Raw genomic sequence first — 16,493 nt, forward strand, 5'->3', positions numbered from 1 at the left:
CCTCCTGTGTAGATCAGCAGTACGCTTCTCTATGGGAGGCTTATACAGGGAGCCATCATCCTCTCAGAGAAGAGCCCTGTCCCAACCCCCCCAGCCTCCCCGTTGCCACCGTCACAGTCACCACAAACAGAGCCTTCTTGCTGGCTGTGAAAAAGGCCCCCATCTCCGTAGTCTTGAACGATAGGATCATTCCCTCTCTCTCCCGGTGTTCTCCTGCAGCGGCAACAATGGTGAAAGAAGATAAGTCAGTCTCTGCTTCCTACCCAGCAGCTGTCTGAATGAGTCCGGTAGTGCAGCACGGACCGCTCCACCACCTGCTGCAGCACGGACCGCTCCACCACCTGCTGCAGCACGGACCGCTCCACCACCTGCTGCAGCACGGACCGCTCCACCACCTGCTGCAGCACGGACCACTCCACCACCTGCTGCAGCACGGACCGCTCCACCACCTGCTGCAGCACGGACCGCTCCACCACCTGCTGCAGCACGGACCGCTCCACCACCTGCTGCAGCACGGACCGCTCCACCACCTGCTGCAGCACGGACCGCTCCACCACCTGCTGCAGCACGGACCACTCCACCACCTGCTGCAGCACGGACCGCTCCACCACCTGCTGCAGCACGGACCGCTCCACCACCTGCTGCAGCACGGACCGCTCCACTACCTGCTGCAGCACGGACCGCTCCACCACCTGCTGCAGCACGGACCGCTCCACCACCTGCTGCAGCACGGACCGCTCCACCACCTGCTGCAGCACGGACCGCTCCACTACCTGCTGCAGCACGGACCCCTCCACCACCTGCTACAGCAGCCTGATGGACTTTATGGAGGAAGCCTTTGCCATTTCGCTGGAAAATTTCCACCCTCTTCTTGCAGGTCACCCAATTTTGTGAACCCTGCTCTCACAAGCCCAGAAGCTGGCAGAGAGCAGCACTCTGGAGGAGTGGGATGTGAAACAGTGGCTTCTCCATTATCCATGCTCCTGGACGTGAAACATCTCTGTGAACAGATAGTGTTTTTCCATGGCCGAAGAACGGTAGAACAGAGTAAATGGCTGACATGTCGACCTGCTCAAGATCCAACAGGAACAAGTGTCTGTCATACCCAAGGTCCCCTGCTCTCCTCAGAACAGCCCAGGCAGTGCCTCTCCAGCACACCTCCTGCTGGTACAGATGTCTCTGTACAGCTTGTAGACGGAAAGCTGTCACTCTGGACCTAATGTCGACCAGCCCTTGGTCCCCCGCATGCAAAGGGAGGTGTAACGCTGCTGCACGTGTCCAGTGTTGGTAAGATCAAAATAAATCCACCAGTCACCTCTGGAGTTGCTTATCGAGACACTATGGGAGATCCAACACCATCAGCCTGTGCCAGAGAATTGAAGTGGCCATGTTGTTAGCGGCCAGGATCCTTACCCTGAAAGACATCAGTGTCAACAACCACCACCATTTAGACAACTTAGCCTCAACCTTGTTCACCAGCCCCTCCCAGTTTCTCTCCTGAAACTCTGAGGTCCCCGAGAACACCCCTAAGAACCTCATCCCTACACTTCCCAAAAGCCCAAATCACCTGCTAGAGAGAGAAAGAGAGAGATCCAAAGAGAGAGAGACAGGGAGAGAGAGAGACTCAGATAGAGAGAGAGCTAGAGACGGAGACAGAAAGAGAGAGAGAAAGAGAGAGAACACAAATGAAAGAAAGAGAGAGAGAGAGAACACAAATTAAAGAGAGAGAGAGAGAGATAATGGAGAATAATGTTATATTGAGGAGGAGTAGGCCCTTTCCTGTTTCAGAATGACAATGCCCCTGTGCACAAAGCGAGGTCCATACACAAATGGTTGGTCGAGATAGGAGTGGAAGAACTTGACTGGCCTGCACAGAGCCCTGACCTCAACCCAATCGAACACCTTTGGGATGAATTGGAACGCCGACTGTGAGCCAGGCCTAAGTGCCCAACATCAGTGCCTGACCTCACTAATGCTCTTGTGGCTGAATGGAAGCAAGTCCCCGCAGCAATGTTCCAACATCTAGTGGAAAGCCTTCGCAGAAGAGTGGAGGCTGTTATAGCAAAGGGAGGAACAACCTCCATATTAATGCCCGTGATTTTGGAACGACATGTCTGACGAGCAGTTTTCCACATACGTAGTGAATCTAAGAGTGTTGTATTCAAAGGCAAGACAGTGTGCTCTTCGCTCCCAACAGACTGTGCTTAAAAGCCATTACTCCAGCGATAAGCAGGCCGAGCAGGCATGGATATGTTTAGTGTTGTGTACTGTTTGGCTTCAATGGACATTCTATCTCTCTCTAAATATCCTCTCTCTCTACTCCTCCATTCTGTCTGTCTTTTTCTATTTCTCTCTCTTCATGCCAATAGTTTTTCTCCATCTCTCTATGTCTTTATCCCCTCTTAGGGCCTAGAGTCGTGTAATGTGGTCAGGTAGGGAATACTGCTGTGTCCTATTCGCTCTGTGTTACAGAGGTCTGTGTTAGAGAGGTCTGTGTCCTAGTCGCTCTGTGTTAGAGAGGTCTGTGTTATGTAGGGCTGTATCCTAGTGGCTCTGTGTTAGAGAGGTCTGTGTTATGTAGGAATGTGTCCTAGTCGCTCTGTGTTAGAGAGGTCTACACTGTCTCACTGACTGGCTGGGGGACTACATCTAACACCCTGTCAGCCAGGCCTTGGTCTGTCCACCACATAATCACACAGCATTGGAAGACATATGGACTGGTTAGACTGAGTCTAAACACACACACACACACACACGCACACACAGGCACACACACACACACACACAGGCACACACACACACACGCCAAGAGCAAACAACTCTCCGCTCCAATTGTTATTCAACGTTGCAGTTTCTGTCTGGCCACTAAAACCATCGCCAGTGTCCAGCGCACAAACACACACACACACACACACACACACACACACACACACACACACACACACACACACACACACACACACACACACACACACACACACACACACACACACACACACACACAGTCTAAAAGCCATGGGGAAAGACATTAGCTGGAGTAACACAGGCACATCCAGACTCCACATCGGAAAATTATGGGATTTTGGAGCGCCGTAAACTCTGGGAATGCCACCCAGACAGTGGAATGGGAAAATCAATTGAATAGCAGCTTTATCCAGTCTCTCCCGAGGGCTGATCAAGCTTTCCCTGACGTTCTCTTGTGCACAACTGTTCAAGGCTGTAGAATTCCTAACAACTCCCATAGCCTACATGTTGAAGAACAGAGAATTCCCATTGGATCCAAAATGCTGAATCGATAAAGTAATGAAAATAAATGTTATTACAACAATGGAAATACAATATAATGTTTTATTCTCTCACTCTGTTGATCTCAAACCCTCCCCGTCTCTTACTTGGAGAGGAATCTGATTTGAGGGAAAACCGACAAACGAGAATGACCATTACACTTGAGGAGTAAAGGAGAAGTGTGTGTGTGTGTGTGTGATTGTGATTGTGTGTGTGTGTGTGTGTGTGTGTGTGTGTGTGTGTGTGTGTGTGTGTGTGTGTGTGTGTGTGTGTGTGTGTGTGTGTGTGTGTGTGTGTGTGTGTGTGTGTCTTTAATTGCAGCAGTGAGAGTCCACCGTAATCAAACTCATTCACCTGCACTACAGGAAAACAGAACATTTTCTCACCAGCTTGGCTACATTTCACATTGTCTAACCATGATTTTGGTGGCTAAATATAAACATTTTCGATCAAACTCTATATGGATTGTGTAATATGATGTTACAGGAGTGTCATCTGAAGAATTCTGAGAAGGTTAGTGAAAAAATTAATATATTTTGGCGATGTTGACTTTTATCGCTCACTTTGGCTAGAATCAATGCTGGGCTGCTATGTGCTATGTGCTATGCTAATATAACGATTTATTGTGTTTTCGCTGTAAGACACTTAGAAAATCTGAAATATTGTCTGTATTCACAGGATCTGTGTCTTTCGATTAGTGTATGCTGTGTATTTTTACGAAATGTTTGATGATTAGTAAGTAGGTAAACACGTTGCTCAATGTAGTTTTTCTAGTCCATTTGTGACGGTGGGTGCAATTGTAACCTATGCCATCTACCTGAAATATGCACTTTTTTCTAACAAAACCTATCCCATACCATAAATATGTTATCAGACTGTCATCTGATGAGTTTTTTTCTTGGTTAGGGGCTATAAATATCTTAGTATAGCCGAATTGGTGATAGCTACTGGTGTTGGTGGACAAATAAAAGATGGTGGATTATGCTAATGTGTTTTTAGGTAATAGATGTACATCTTTACATATTGTGTCTTCCCTGTAAAACATTTTAAAAATCGGACATGTTGGCTGGATTCACAAGATCTGTGTCTTTCATTAGCTGTATTGGACTTTAATGTGTGAAAGTTAAATATTTTAAAAAAATATTTTTTTTGAATTTCGCGGCTCTGCCTTTTCAGTGGGGGGGGAGTGCAGCTAGCGGCACCCTCATCCTAGACAGGTTAAAGACATCATAAGGTAGTTAATTTAAACCGTTTTATAGCAATTTATATCCGTTTATTGCGATTTTCAAGCATTTCTTTGTGACGCACTTCCAAGAGTTGGACACTTTTCCAGTACATGCCGAACGTTAGTGGCCATTTCGACAGGACAAGAGGACATCTTTCGACCAAAAGACGATTAGACCGGAGAAAGGATACATTGCCCAAGATTCTGATGGAAGTTCAGCTAATAGTAAGAACTATTTATGATGATAAATCGTTGTTCTGTTGAAAAATGTTAAACGCATATCCCGCCATTTTCTTTGGGGTAGCTTCGTTTTGGCGCACCCTGTATTGCACAGTAAGGATAATTTTAAAAATGTAATTCAGCGATTGCATTAAGTACTAATTTGTCTTTCAATTGCTGTCCACCCTGTATTTTTTAGTCAAGTTTATGATTATTTATTCATTAGACTAGATCACTCTCCAAGATGGCGCCCGACATTTTCTGGCCAGTTTGGCTACTATTCTCATTGTATAACCACAATTTTTGTGGCTAAATATGCACATTTTCGAACAAACTCTATATGTATGTTGTAATATGATGTTACAGGAGTGTCATCGGAAGAATTCTGAGAAGGTTAGTGAAAAAATGTATATATTTTGGTGGTGATAATGCTATCGCTCTTTTTGCCTTGAATCAATGCTGGGGTGATTTTTGCACATGTGGTATGCTAATAAAACGATTTATTGTGTTTTCGCTGTAAGACACTTAGAAAATCTGAAATATTGTCTGGATTCACAGGATCTGTGTCTTTCAATTACTGTACGCTGTGTATTTAAAAAAAATGTTTTATGATTAGTAATTAGGTAATACACGTTGCTCTCTGTATTTATTCTAGTCGAGACGTGATGGTGGGTGCAATTGTAAACTGTGATTTATACCTGAAATATGCACATTTTTCTAACAAAACCTATGCTATACAATAAATATGTTATCAGACTGTCATCTGATGAGGTTTTTTCTTGGTTAGTGGCTATCAATATCTTTATTTGGTCGAATTGGTGATAGCTACTGGTGGAGAGAAAAAATGGTGGACAAAGAAAAATGGTGTATTTTGCTAACGTGGTTAGCTAATAGATTTACATATTGTGTCTTCCCTGTAAAACATTTTAAAAATCAGAAATGATTGCTGGATTCACAAGAAGTGTATCTTTCATCTGGTGTCTTGGACCTGTGATTTAATGATATTTAGATGCTAGTATTTACTTGTGACGCTATGCTAGCTATGCTAGTCAGCCTTTTTACTGGTGGGGGTGGTGGGGGGTGCTTCCGGACCCGGGTTTCTGAGGCGGTAGAAGTTAAATACTTTTTTTTGCCTCATCAATCTACACACAATACCTCATAATGAAAAAACAAAAACTGGTTTTAGACATTTTTGCAAATGTACATGAAAAAGAATATGTAATGTCACCTTCACATAAGTATTCAGACCCTTTACTCAGTACTTTGTTGAAGCACCTTTGGCAGCGATTACAAGTTTGGCACACCTGTATTTGGGGAGTTTCTCCCATTCTTCTCTGCAGATCCTCTCAAGCTCTGTCAGGTTGGATGGGGAGCGTCGCTGCACAGCTATTTTCAGGTCTCTCCAGAGATGTTCGATCGGGTTCAAGTCCGGGCTCTGACTGGGCCACTCAAGGACATTCAGAGACTTGTCCTGAAGCCACACCTGCATTGTCTTGGCTGTATGCTTAGGGTTGTTGTCCTGCTGGAAGGTTCATCATGGACCTCTTTGTACTTTGCTCAGTTCATCTTTCCCTCGATCCTGACTAGTCTCCCAGTCCCTGCTGCTGAAAAACATCCCCCAGAGCATGATGCTGCCACCACCATGCTTCACCGTAGGGATGGTGCCAGGTTTCCTCCAGACGTGACGCTTGGCATTCATGCCAAATAGTTCAATCTTGGTTTCATCAGACCAGAGAATCGTGTTTCTCATGGTCTGAAAGTCCTTTAGGTGTCTTTTGGCAAACTCCAAGCGGGCTGTCATGTTCCTTTAACTGAGGAGTGGCTTCCGGCTGGCCACTCTACCATAAAGGCCTGATTGGTGGAGTGCTGCAGAGATGGTTGTCCCTCTGGAAGGTTCTCCCATCTCCACAGAGGACCTCTGCAGCTCTGTCAGAGTGACCATTATGTCATTGGTCACCTCCCTGACCAAGGCCCTTCTCCCCAGAATGCTCAGTTTGGTCAGGCGGCCAGCTCTAGGAAGAGTTTTGGTGGTTCCAAACTAATTCCATTTAAGAATGATGGCGGCCACTGTGTTCTTAGGGACCTTCAATGCTGCAGACATTTTTGGTACCCTTCCCCAGATCTGTGCCTCGACACAATCCTGTCTCGGAACTCTACGGACAATTCTTTGGTTTTTGCTCTGACATGCACTGTTTAGTGTGGGACCTTACATAGACAGATTGTGTGCCTTTCCAACTCATGTTCAATCAATTAAATTTACCACAGGTGGACACCAATCAAGTTGTAGAAACATCTCAAGTATGATCAATGGAAACAGGATGCACCTAAACTCAATTTCGATTCTGAATTTTGGCATTGCAAAGGGTGCGAACACTTATGTAAATAAGGTATTTCTGTTTTCACTTTGTCATTATACGGTATTGTGTGCAGATTGATGAGGATTTGTATTTATTTAATCCATTTTAGAATAAGGCTGCAACATCACAAAATGTGGAAAAAGTCAAGGGGTCTGAATTATTTTCGAATGCACCGTACATTTGAAGTAAATATTCAGATATCTTTTATTTGTAGTTGAATACTTTAATGTATTTGGAAATACACCTGGAAAGTATTCAGTATTTACCATAATGAAATACACATGTATTTGAACCCAGATCTGGACATCCCCACCGGCCAGTCTGAAAGACAGACAACACTCACAGGACCATGGTTTGATGACAGGAGGGAGAGGAGAGAGAAAGAGAGGGAGAGGAGAGGGAAAGAGAGGGAGAGGAGCGGGAAAGAGAGGGGGGGGAGAGAGAAAGAGAGGGAGAGGAGAGGGAAAGAGAGGGGGGGAGGGAAAGAGAGGGAGAGGAGAGGGAAAGAGAGGGAGAGGAGCGGGAAAGAGAGGGGGGTTGAGAGAAAGAGAGGGAGAGGAGAGGGAAAGAGAGGGAGAGGAGCGGGAAAGAGAGGGGGGGGAGAGGGAAAGAGAGGGAGAGGAGAGGGAAAGAGAGGGAGAGGAAAGAGAAAGAGAGGGGGAGGAGAGAGAGAGAAAGAGAGAGAGAGAGAGGAGGAGACGAGAGAGAAAGAGAGTGAGATGAGAGAGAAAGAGAGTGAGATGAATGTGAGATGAGAAAGAGAGTGAGATGAGAGAGAAAGAGAGTGAGATGAGAGAGAAAGTGAGGGAATGAGAAGAGTATGACAAATGAAGGAGCAGGTTGATAAAAAGAAAGGGAGGGAGGTTATTTGTGTGTGTGCGTGCGTGCAAGAATTTCCTCTTGGTCTATTCCATTGAGTTCCTGAGCAAGATGATCGCTGTATGAACCTGACCAGTTCCATTTGTATTTTCGCGCCTACCTTCGTAGCTAAATGCACACAATAACCCAGCTGATATTATGCTTTCTCCATCTTTAATGTGTGAGATGACAGAGAAGTGGAGTGTAGAGGACCACTAAGTAACCAAACTGCAGGTTGACACAACATGACTGTTGACTGGTTAAATAACGTAATGGTAATTTACAAAAGGTCCCAGAATTTTATTTTGGGCTACAATCTATGGTAACTTTAGTCATTTATAATTGAATAACTTAAAAAAATGTATTCATATAAAATATACATGTTTTTTTTCATCTTTATACAATGAGTTTACAAAACATTAAGAACACCTCCCTAATATGGAGGTGCACCCCCGTTTGCCCTCAGAACAGCCTCAATTCATTGGTGCATGGACTCTACAAGGTGTCAGATGTCTTTTACAGGGATGCTGGACATGTTGACTCCAATGCTTCCACAGTTGTGTCAAGTTGGATGGTTGTCCTTTGGATGGTGGACCATTCTTGATACACACGGGAAACTGTTGAGCATGAAAAACCCAACAGTTCTTGAAACAAACCGATGCGCCTGGCACCTACCCCCATACCCCTTTCAAATATTTTGTCTTTCCCATTCACCCTCTGAATAGGGCAGTAGTGGTTAAGAGCTTTGGGCCAGTAAACTGAAAGGTTTGACTAGGTGAAAAATCTGTTGATGTGCCCTTGAGCAAGGCACTTAACCATAATTTCTCCTGTAAGTTTTTCTGCATAAGAGTGTCTGCTAAAATGTAAGAAACATATTTAATCCATGTTTCAAGTCTTAAAAAGTGTTCTTCTACACTGATTGAAGTGGATTTAACAAGTAACATCAATAAGGGATCATATTGTCCCTGAGTTTCCAGGGCAGGGCTGCCCAACCCTCTTCCTGGAGATCTACCGTCCTTTGGGTTTTCAGTCCAAACCTAATTTAACACACCTGATTCTACTAATTAGCTGCTCAACAAGACCTTAACTAGTTGAATCAGATATGCTAAATTAGGGTTGGACTGAAAACATACAGGACAGTAGATCTCCAGGAAGAGATTTGGACTGAAATCCTACAGTAGATCTCCAGGAAGAGGGTTGGACTGATAACCTACAGGACAGTAGATCTCCAGAAAGAGGGTTGGACTGATAACCTACAGGACAGTAGATCTCCAGGAAGAAGGTTGGACTGAAAACATACATGACAGTAGATCTCCAGGAAGAAGGTTGGACTGAAATCCTACAGGACAGTAGATCTCCAGGAAGAGGGTTGGGTGGCCCTGTTCTAGGGAAACATCCATGTTCTCAAACGTTACATTTCAAAGTTGTTCCAAACATCACATTTCTAGTGTAAAAGGTTAAGTTTAGGCATTAACTCCACATTTTTAAGGTTAGGGTTAAGTTTAGACATTAACTCAGAATTCTAAAGGTTAGGCATTAACTCTGAATTCTTAAGGTTTGGGATAGGCTTAAAAAATATATATATATAAAAAACGACTTTCTTTCACTGGATCCAAACCTGCAACCTTTTAAACCAGAGGCAAATGCTTACGCCTATCCGCCATCCATAACGCCCTAGGAAAAAAACAAAACCTACTTGAAGGTAACAGCGCACACTGTTGCCCCTAGTGGCCGGTTTCCACATCATCTCCCAACGTCCTCATACATGGATGGATGTCAAATACTGACTTGTTTCACATGTGACCTGCCTGCTATTAACACCACTACGGTGCTGTTCATTGATTATTGATTAACCTTACCATTAGAACTTATCTATTTCATCCTGCTACTGGTCACTGTTACTCCTGTTTAAATTGATATATTACCTATAGTATCTCAGCATAAGTATTTATATATTTCTGCTGTTAGTCACTTTTCTGCCCTGTTTACAAGTACAGTTGTGGCCAAAAGTTTTGAGAATGACACAAATATACATTTTCACAAAGTCTGCTGCCTCAGTTTGTATGATGGCAATTTGCATATACTCCAGAATGTTATAAAGAGTGCGCAGATGAATTGCAATGAATTGCAAAGTCCCTCTTTGCCATGCAAATGAACTGAATCCCCCAAAAAACATTTCCACTGCATTTCAGCCCTGCCACAAAAGGACCAGCTGACATCATGTCAGTGATTCTCTTTTTAACACAGGTGTGAGTGTTGACGAGGACAAGGCTGGAGATCACTCTGTCATGCTGATTGAGTTCGAATAACAGACTGGAAGCTTCAAAAGGAGGGAGGTGCTTGGAATCATTGTTCTTCTTCTGCCAACCATGGGTACCTGCAAGGAAGCATGTGCCGTCATCATTGCTTTGCACAAAAAGGACTTCACAGGCAAGGATATTGCTGCCAGTAAGATTGCACCTAAATCAACCATTTATCGGATCATCAAGAACTTCAAGGAGAGCGGTTCAATTGTTGTGAAGAAGGCGCCCAAGAAAGTCCAGCAAGTGCCAGGACCGTCTCCTAAAGTTGATTCAGCTGTGGGATCGGGGCCCCACCAGTACAGAGCTTGCTCAGGAATGGCAGCAGGCAGGTGTGAGTGCATCTGCACGCACAGTGAGGCGAAGACTTTTGGAGGATGGCCTGGTGTCAAAAAGGGCAGCAAAGAAGCCACTTCTCTCCAGGAAAAACATCAGGGACAGACTGATATTCTGCAAAAGGTACAGGGATTGGACTGCTGAGGACTGGGGTAAAGTCATTTTCTCTGATGAATCCCCTTTCCGATTGTTTGAGGCATCCGGAAAAAAGCTTGTCCGGAGAAGACAAGGTGAGCGCTACCATCAGTCCTGTGTCATGCCAACAGTAAAGCATCCTGAGACCATTCATGTGTGGGTGCGGTTGCTTCTCAGCCAAGGGAGCGGGCTCACTCAAAATTTTGCCTAAGAACACAGCCATGAATAAAGAATGGTACCAACACATCCTCCAAGAGCAACTTCTCCCAACCATCCAGGAACAGTTTGGTGACGAACAATGCCTTTTCCAGCATGATGGAGCACCTTGCCATAAGGCAAAAGTGATAACTAAGTTCCTCGGGGTACAAAACATCGATATTTTGGGTCCATGGCCAGAAAACTCAACAAGACCTTAACCCCATTGAGAGCTTGTGGTCAATCCTCAAGAGGCGGGTGGACAAACAAACCCCCACAAATTCTGACAAACTCCAAACGTTGATTATGCAAGAATGGGCTTCCATCAGTCAGGATGTGGCCCAGAAGTTAATTGACAGCATGCCAGGGCGGATTGCAGAGGTCTTGAAAAAGAAGGGTCAACACTGCAAATATTTACTCTTTGCATCAACTTCATGTAATTGTCAATAAAAGCCTTTGACACTTATGAAATGCTTGTAATTATACTTCAGTCTTCCATAGTAACATCTGACAGAAATATCTAAACACACTGAAGCAGCAAACTTTGTGGAAATTAATATATACGCACACACCAACACACACACACACACTAACACCCACACACTAACACCCACCCTCTAACACCCACACACTTACAATAACACACACCCTCGAACACACAAACACCCACACACTAACCTCCACACACTTACAATAATACACACACTCACACTCACACCAACACACACACACACACACACTAACACCCACACTAACACCCACACTAACACCCACACACTCACACCCACACACTAACACACACACACACACACACACACACACACACACACACACACACACACACACACACACACACACACACACACACACACACACACACACACACACACACACACACACACACTCTCAAACACACACACACACACACAGACACTTTCAAACACACACACACAGCAGTGTAGCCTATTTCACAGTCGTCTGACCACAGCCGGTCAACTCAGTACTTGACCTGGTAATGAACCAGATAACTTTAAGGATGTGGGGACGCTAGCTAGCGCTGAACGTGGCATCCAGTATACCATGTTTAAAATGCAGATAGCAGGCAGGTAATCATGCTCTATCCAGCCCACAAAAATGTCAACTCCACATTTAAAAACCTCATCAGACATCTAGTGAATAAGATTGACTCAGACAGAGAAATGGGGAAGAGGACTGCCCTAAGCAATTATTTCAGCTCCATGTCTTTTAATAAGGCCAGTGGAGACACACACACACACAGAGACAAACGCAACGCCTAATCTCCCAGCACATGTGTGAGGAGCAACAGGAAACAGGAAGTAGATAGAGGAAGTGATGCGTATATACCTGAGCCTCTCTTGGAGACCGTCTTCATGCTGCGGGACAGGGTGATGTACAGCAGAATCAGGAGAGGGATAGGAGTCCTCATCTTCCACCAGACCTAGCAGCCTGAGAGACAAAGAAAGAGAGATTGAGGGAGAGTGAGAGAGTGTGAGAGGGGGGACAGTTACAGAGAATCAGAGAGAGTTAGAGGGGGAGTGAGATAGTGAGATACAGAGAGAGAGGGGGGGAGTGAGAAAGGGTGAGATACAGAGAGAGAGAGAGAGAGAGAGAGAGAGAGGGGGAAAGAGAGAAAGAGATTGAGGGAGAGAGAAAAAGTCAGCCATCTTGCAATATAGGATAAAGTTTTCCCCACATCGAAGACAGCAGAGCCATCAGAGAAAACATATGTTCTATTTAACACACACACACACACACACACACACACACACACACACACACACACACACACACACACACACACACACACACACACACACACACACACACACACACACACACACACACTCCTGTCCTCACATTCCCCTAAGGGCTACTAATGGTGATTGCAATAGAGACAAGTTATCATAGCAGGAGCTATTTTAAGAGGTAGCATTCCCTGGCAGAGATGCTGACAAATCAATAGAGATAATTACACTTGTTAAAGAATTTTTGACCACTGGCTTCATTCAAAATGGAGGAGTGTGAAGGTTGGGATGTGGGGGATTTCAATTCACTCACTCACACACACTAACACACACACACACACTAACACCCACACACTTACACTAACACCCACACACTCACACTAACACCCACACACTCACACAAACACACACTAACACCCACACCCACACACACTAACACCCACACACACTAACACACACACACACACTCTCACACACTAACACACACTAACACACACTACCACCCACACACAAACACTAACACAACCACACACAAACACTAACACCCACACACTAACATGTAAATATCTACCTCAAATACACCTGCACATTGTCCATTGACCTTGTATATAGCTTCCTCTTGTAATTCTAATGTTTTTTTATTAGTTACACTTATTTTCATATTGAATACTGCTGGGTAGGGCTTGCTAGTTGTAGACCTACTTGTGCATGTGACAAATAAAACTTGAACTTGAAAATTCCATAAAATCCTAAAAAGTTTCCACACACACTAAATACTCAGAAATGCTCATTTTACGTAAGCCTTCTCACAGACAGACACACAGACAATCACGTTGTTATAGAAAATATCCCAGCCGTCTCTTTGGACCTTGTAAATCATGACAACAGATGAAGGCGGTAGGTTCATCCCATGGTGGTAAACAACATACTCTAACATATAGTACCCCACTCTAATGACTAGACTGTGATATGAATATGTGTGTGTGCCTGCATGCGTGTGTGTCTGTGTGTGTGCGTGCGTGTGTGTGTGTGTGTGTGTGCGTGAGTGTGTGTGTGTGTGTGTGTGTGTGTCTGTGCATGCGTGTGTGTGTGTGTGCATTTGTGCGTGTGTGCGTGACTGTGTGTGCGTGCGTGTGTCTGTGTGTGTGTGTGTGTGCGTGCGTGCGTGTGTCTGTGTCTTTGTGTGTGTGTGTGTGCGTGTGTGTGTGTGTGTCTGTGTGTGTGTGTGTGTGTGTGTGTGTGTGTGTGTGTGTCTGTGTGTGTGTGTGTGAGTGTGTGTGTGTGTGTGTGTGTGTGTGTGTGTGTGTGTGTGTCTGTGTGTGTGTGTGTGTGTGTGTGTGTGTGTCTGTGTGTGTGTGTGTGTGTGTATGTGTGTGTATGACATTAAAGATGAATGGATTTCCTGGTGATTAACTGTAAGTGAATAGAACGAAGTGTGTTTAGTTTGGAGAACAGACATCAACACCATTTAGTCCACATTACCTGTCTTTGATGTGCTGTGACAGTACAACATATGCTGCAAGGTGTAATTTGATTGGGTAATCCTTTGTCCTTTCCACTGTAGTGTGTTTGGATTGGTCATTCTCTGTCCTCTGGTGTGCTGTTAGATTGGGCATTAACATTACATGACCTAAAGTATGTGGACACCTGCTCGTCGAACCTCCTTTGCTGTTATAACAGCCTCCACTCTTCTGGGAAGGCTTTCCACTAGATGTTGGAACATTGCTGCTATAACAGCCTCCACTCTTCTGTGAAGGCTTTCCACTAGATGTTGGAACATTGCTGCTATAACAGCCTCCACTCCTCTGGGAAGGCTTTCCACTAGATGCTGGAACATTGCTGCTATAACAGCCTCCACTGTTCTGTGAAGGCTTTCCACTAGATGTTGGAACATTGCTGTGGGGACTTGCTTCCATTCAGCCACGAGCATTAGTGAGGTCGGGCACTGATGTTGGGCGATTTGGCCTGGCTCACAGTCGTTCCAATTCATCCCAAAGCTGTTTATGGGGTTGAGGTCTGGGCTTTGTGCAGGCCAGTAACATTTTTCCACACCGATCTCAACAAACCATTTCTGTATGGATCTTGCTTTCTGCACGGGGCATTGTCAAGCTGAAACAGGAAAGGGCCTTCCCCAAACTGTTGTCACAAAGTTGGAAGCACAGAATCATCTAGAATGTCATTGTATGCTGTAGCGTTAAGATTTCCCTTCACTGGAACTAAGTGGCCTAGCCAGAACCATGAAAAACAGCCCCAGACCATTATTCCTCCTCCACCAAACTTTACAGTTGGCACTATGCATTCGGGCAGGTAGCGTTCTCCTGGCATCCTCCAAACCCAGATTCGTGCATCAGACTGCCAGATGGTGAAGCGTGATTCATCACTCCAGAGAACGTGTGTGTGTGTGTGTGTGTGTGTGTGTGTGTGTGTGTGTGTGTGTGTGTGTGTGTGTGTGTGTGTGTGTGTGTGTGTGTGTGTGTGTGTGTGTGTGTGTGTGTGTGTGTGTGTGTGTGTGTGTGTGTGTGTGTGTGTGTGTGTGTGTGTATGTGTCTATATGAATCGGAAGTTAGATGGAAAAGACACAATATTTCCACACTGTATTAGCTGGAGCCATAATGATGACAACTAGAATTCAGTGCTCTTTTGCATGAGGAGATGATAGTCTTCAATCCCTACTAATATATCCACCATTTCATTATTTTATTCACAAGTACCAAACAATCAAAACAAAGCTTTTGAAGAACCCTGTAAATGGAAAAGGCCTGCAGATGCAAATACAGTAGAGTGAGTGGGCTGGGCTGGATTCAGTTGAAGTGTTTCTATTGAGACTTGAAAGGCACACAATTCTGTTGTGGCTACCGTAGGAACAAGGGGGTCAGAGGTGACAGCGATCATAGACTGAGAGGAGAGGAGAGGAGATGAGCTGATGAGAGGAGAGGAGAGGAGAGGAGAGGAGAGGAGAGGAGCTGTGATGGGATGAGAGGAGAGGAGAGGAGAGGAGAGGAGATGAGCTGAGGAGAGGAGAGGAGAGGAGAGGAGAGGAGAGGAGATGAGAGGAGAGGAGAGGAGAGGAGAGGAGAGGAGAGGAGAGGAGAGGAGCTGTGATGGGATGAGAGGAGAGGAGAGGAGATGAGCTGATGAGAGGAGAGGAGAGGAGAGGAGAGGAGAGGAGAGGAGAGGAGAGGAGAGGAGAGGAGATGAGAGGAGATGAGCTGATGAGAGGAAAGGAGAGGAGAGGAGAGGAGAGGAGAGGAGCTGTGATGGGATGAGAGGAGAGGAGAGGAGAGGAGAGGAGAGGAGCTGATGAGAGGAGAGGAGAGGAGAGGAGAGGAGAGGAGAGGAGAGGAGCTGTGATGAGATGAGAGGAGAGGAGATGAGAGGAGAGGAGATGAGCTGAGATGAGAGGAGAGGAGAGGAGAGGAGAGGAGAGGAGAGGAGAGGAGAGGAGAGGAGAGGAGAGGAGGAGAGAGGAGAGGAGGAGAGGAGAGGAGAGAAACAACAAAAGGCCTTGGGAAGACTGGAGGCAGTTCAAAATCAAATCAAATTTTATAGGTCACATACACATATTTAGCAGATGTCATTGCGGGTGTAGCGAAATGCTTGTGTTCCTAGCTCCAACGGTAAAGTAACATCTAACAATACACAACAATACACACAAGTCTAAAAGTAAAAGAATGAAATTAAGTAATATAGAAATATTACGACAAGCAATGTCAAGAGTCTGGAGTATAAATATACAGTACCAGTCAAAAGTTTGTTCACATCTATTTATGTGTGCATTTGTTTATGTTTCTATTTATATGTATATGTATTTATTTAT

At 45.0% G+C, this 16,493-nt stretch overlaps 1 protein-coding gene across 5 annotated transcripts in view; it reads right to left on the reverse strand.

The window, feature by feature from the left end:
• LOC129820755 (interleukin-1 receptor accessory protein-like 1-B) overlaps positions 1 to 16,493 on the reverse strand; it is a 473,510-nt gene that overhangs the window by 396,330 nt on the left and 60,687 nt on the right. For all 5 annotated transcript variants that reach the window (XM_055877695.1, XM_055877694.1, XM_055877698.1 and 2 more), the window contains exon 2: positions 12,276 to 12,377. In XM_055877695.1, the coding sequence (XP_055733670.1) occupies positions 12,276 to 12,357 (82 nt within the window). In that variant the 5' untranslated portion in view covers positions 12,358 to 12,377. The remainder of the gene's footprint in view (positions 1 to 12,275; positions 12,378 to 16,493) is intronic.

This window comes from Salvelinus fontinalis, chromosome 23 (genome assembly GCF_029448725.1).
Source record: "Salvelinus fontinalis isolate EN_2023a chromosome 23, ASM2944872v1, whole genome shotgun sequence".
In the NCBI taxonomy this organism is placed as follows: domain Eukaryota; kingdom Metazoa; phylum Chordata; class Actinopteri; order Salmoniformes; family Salmonidae; genus Salvelinus; species Salvelinus fontinalis.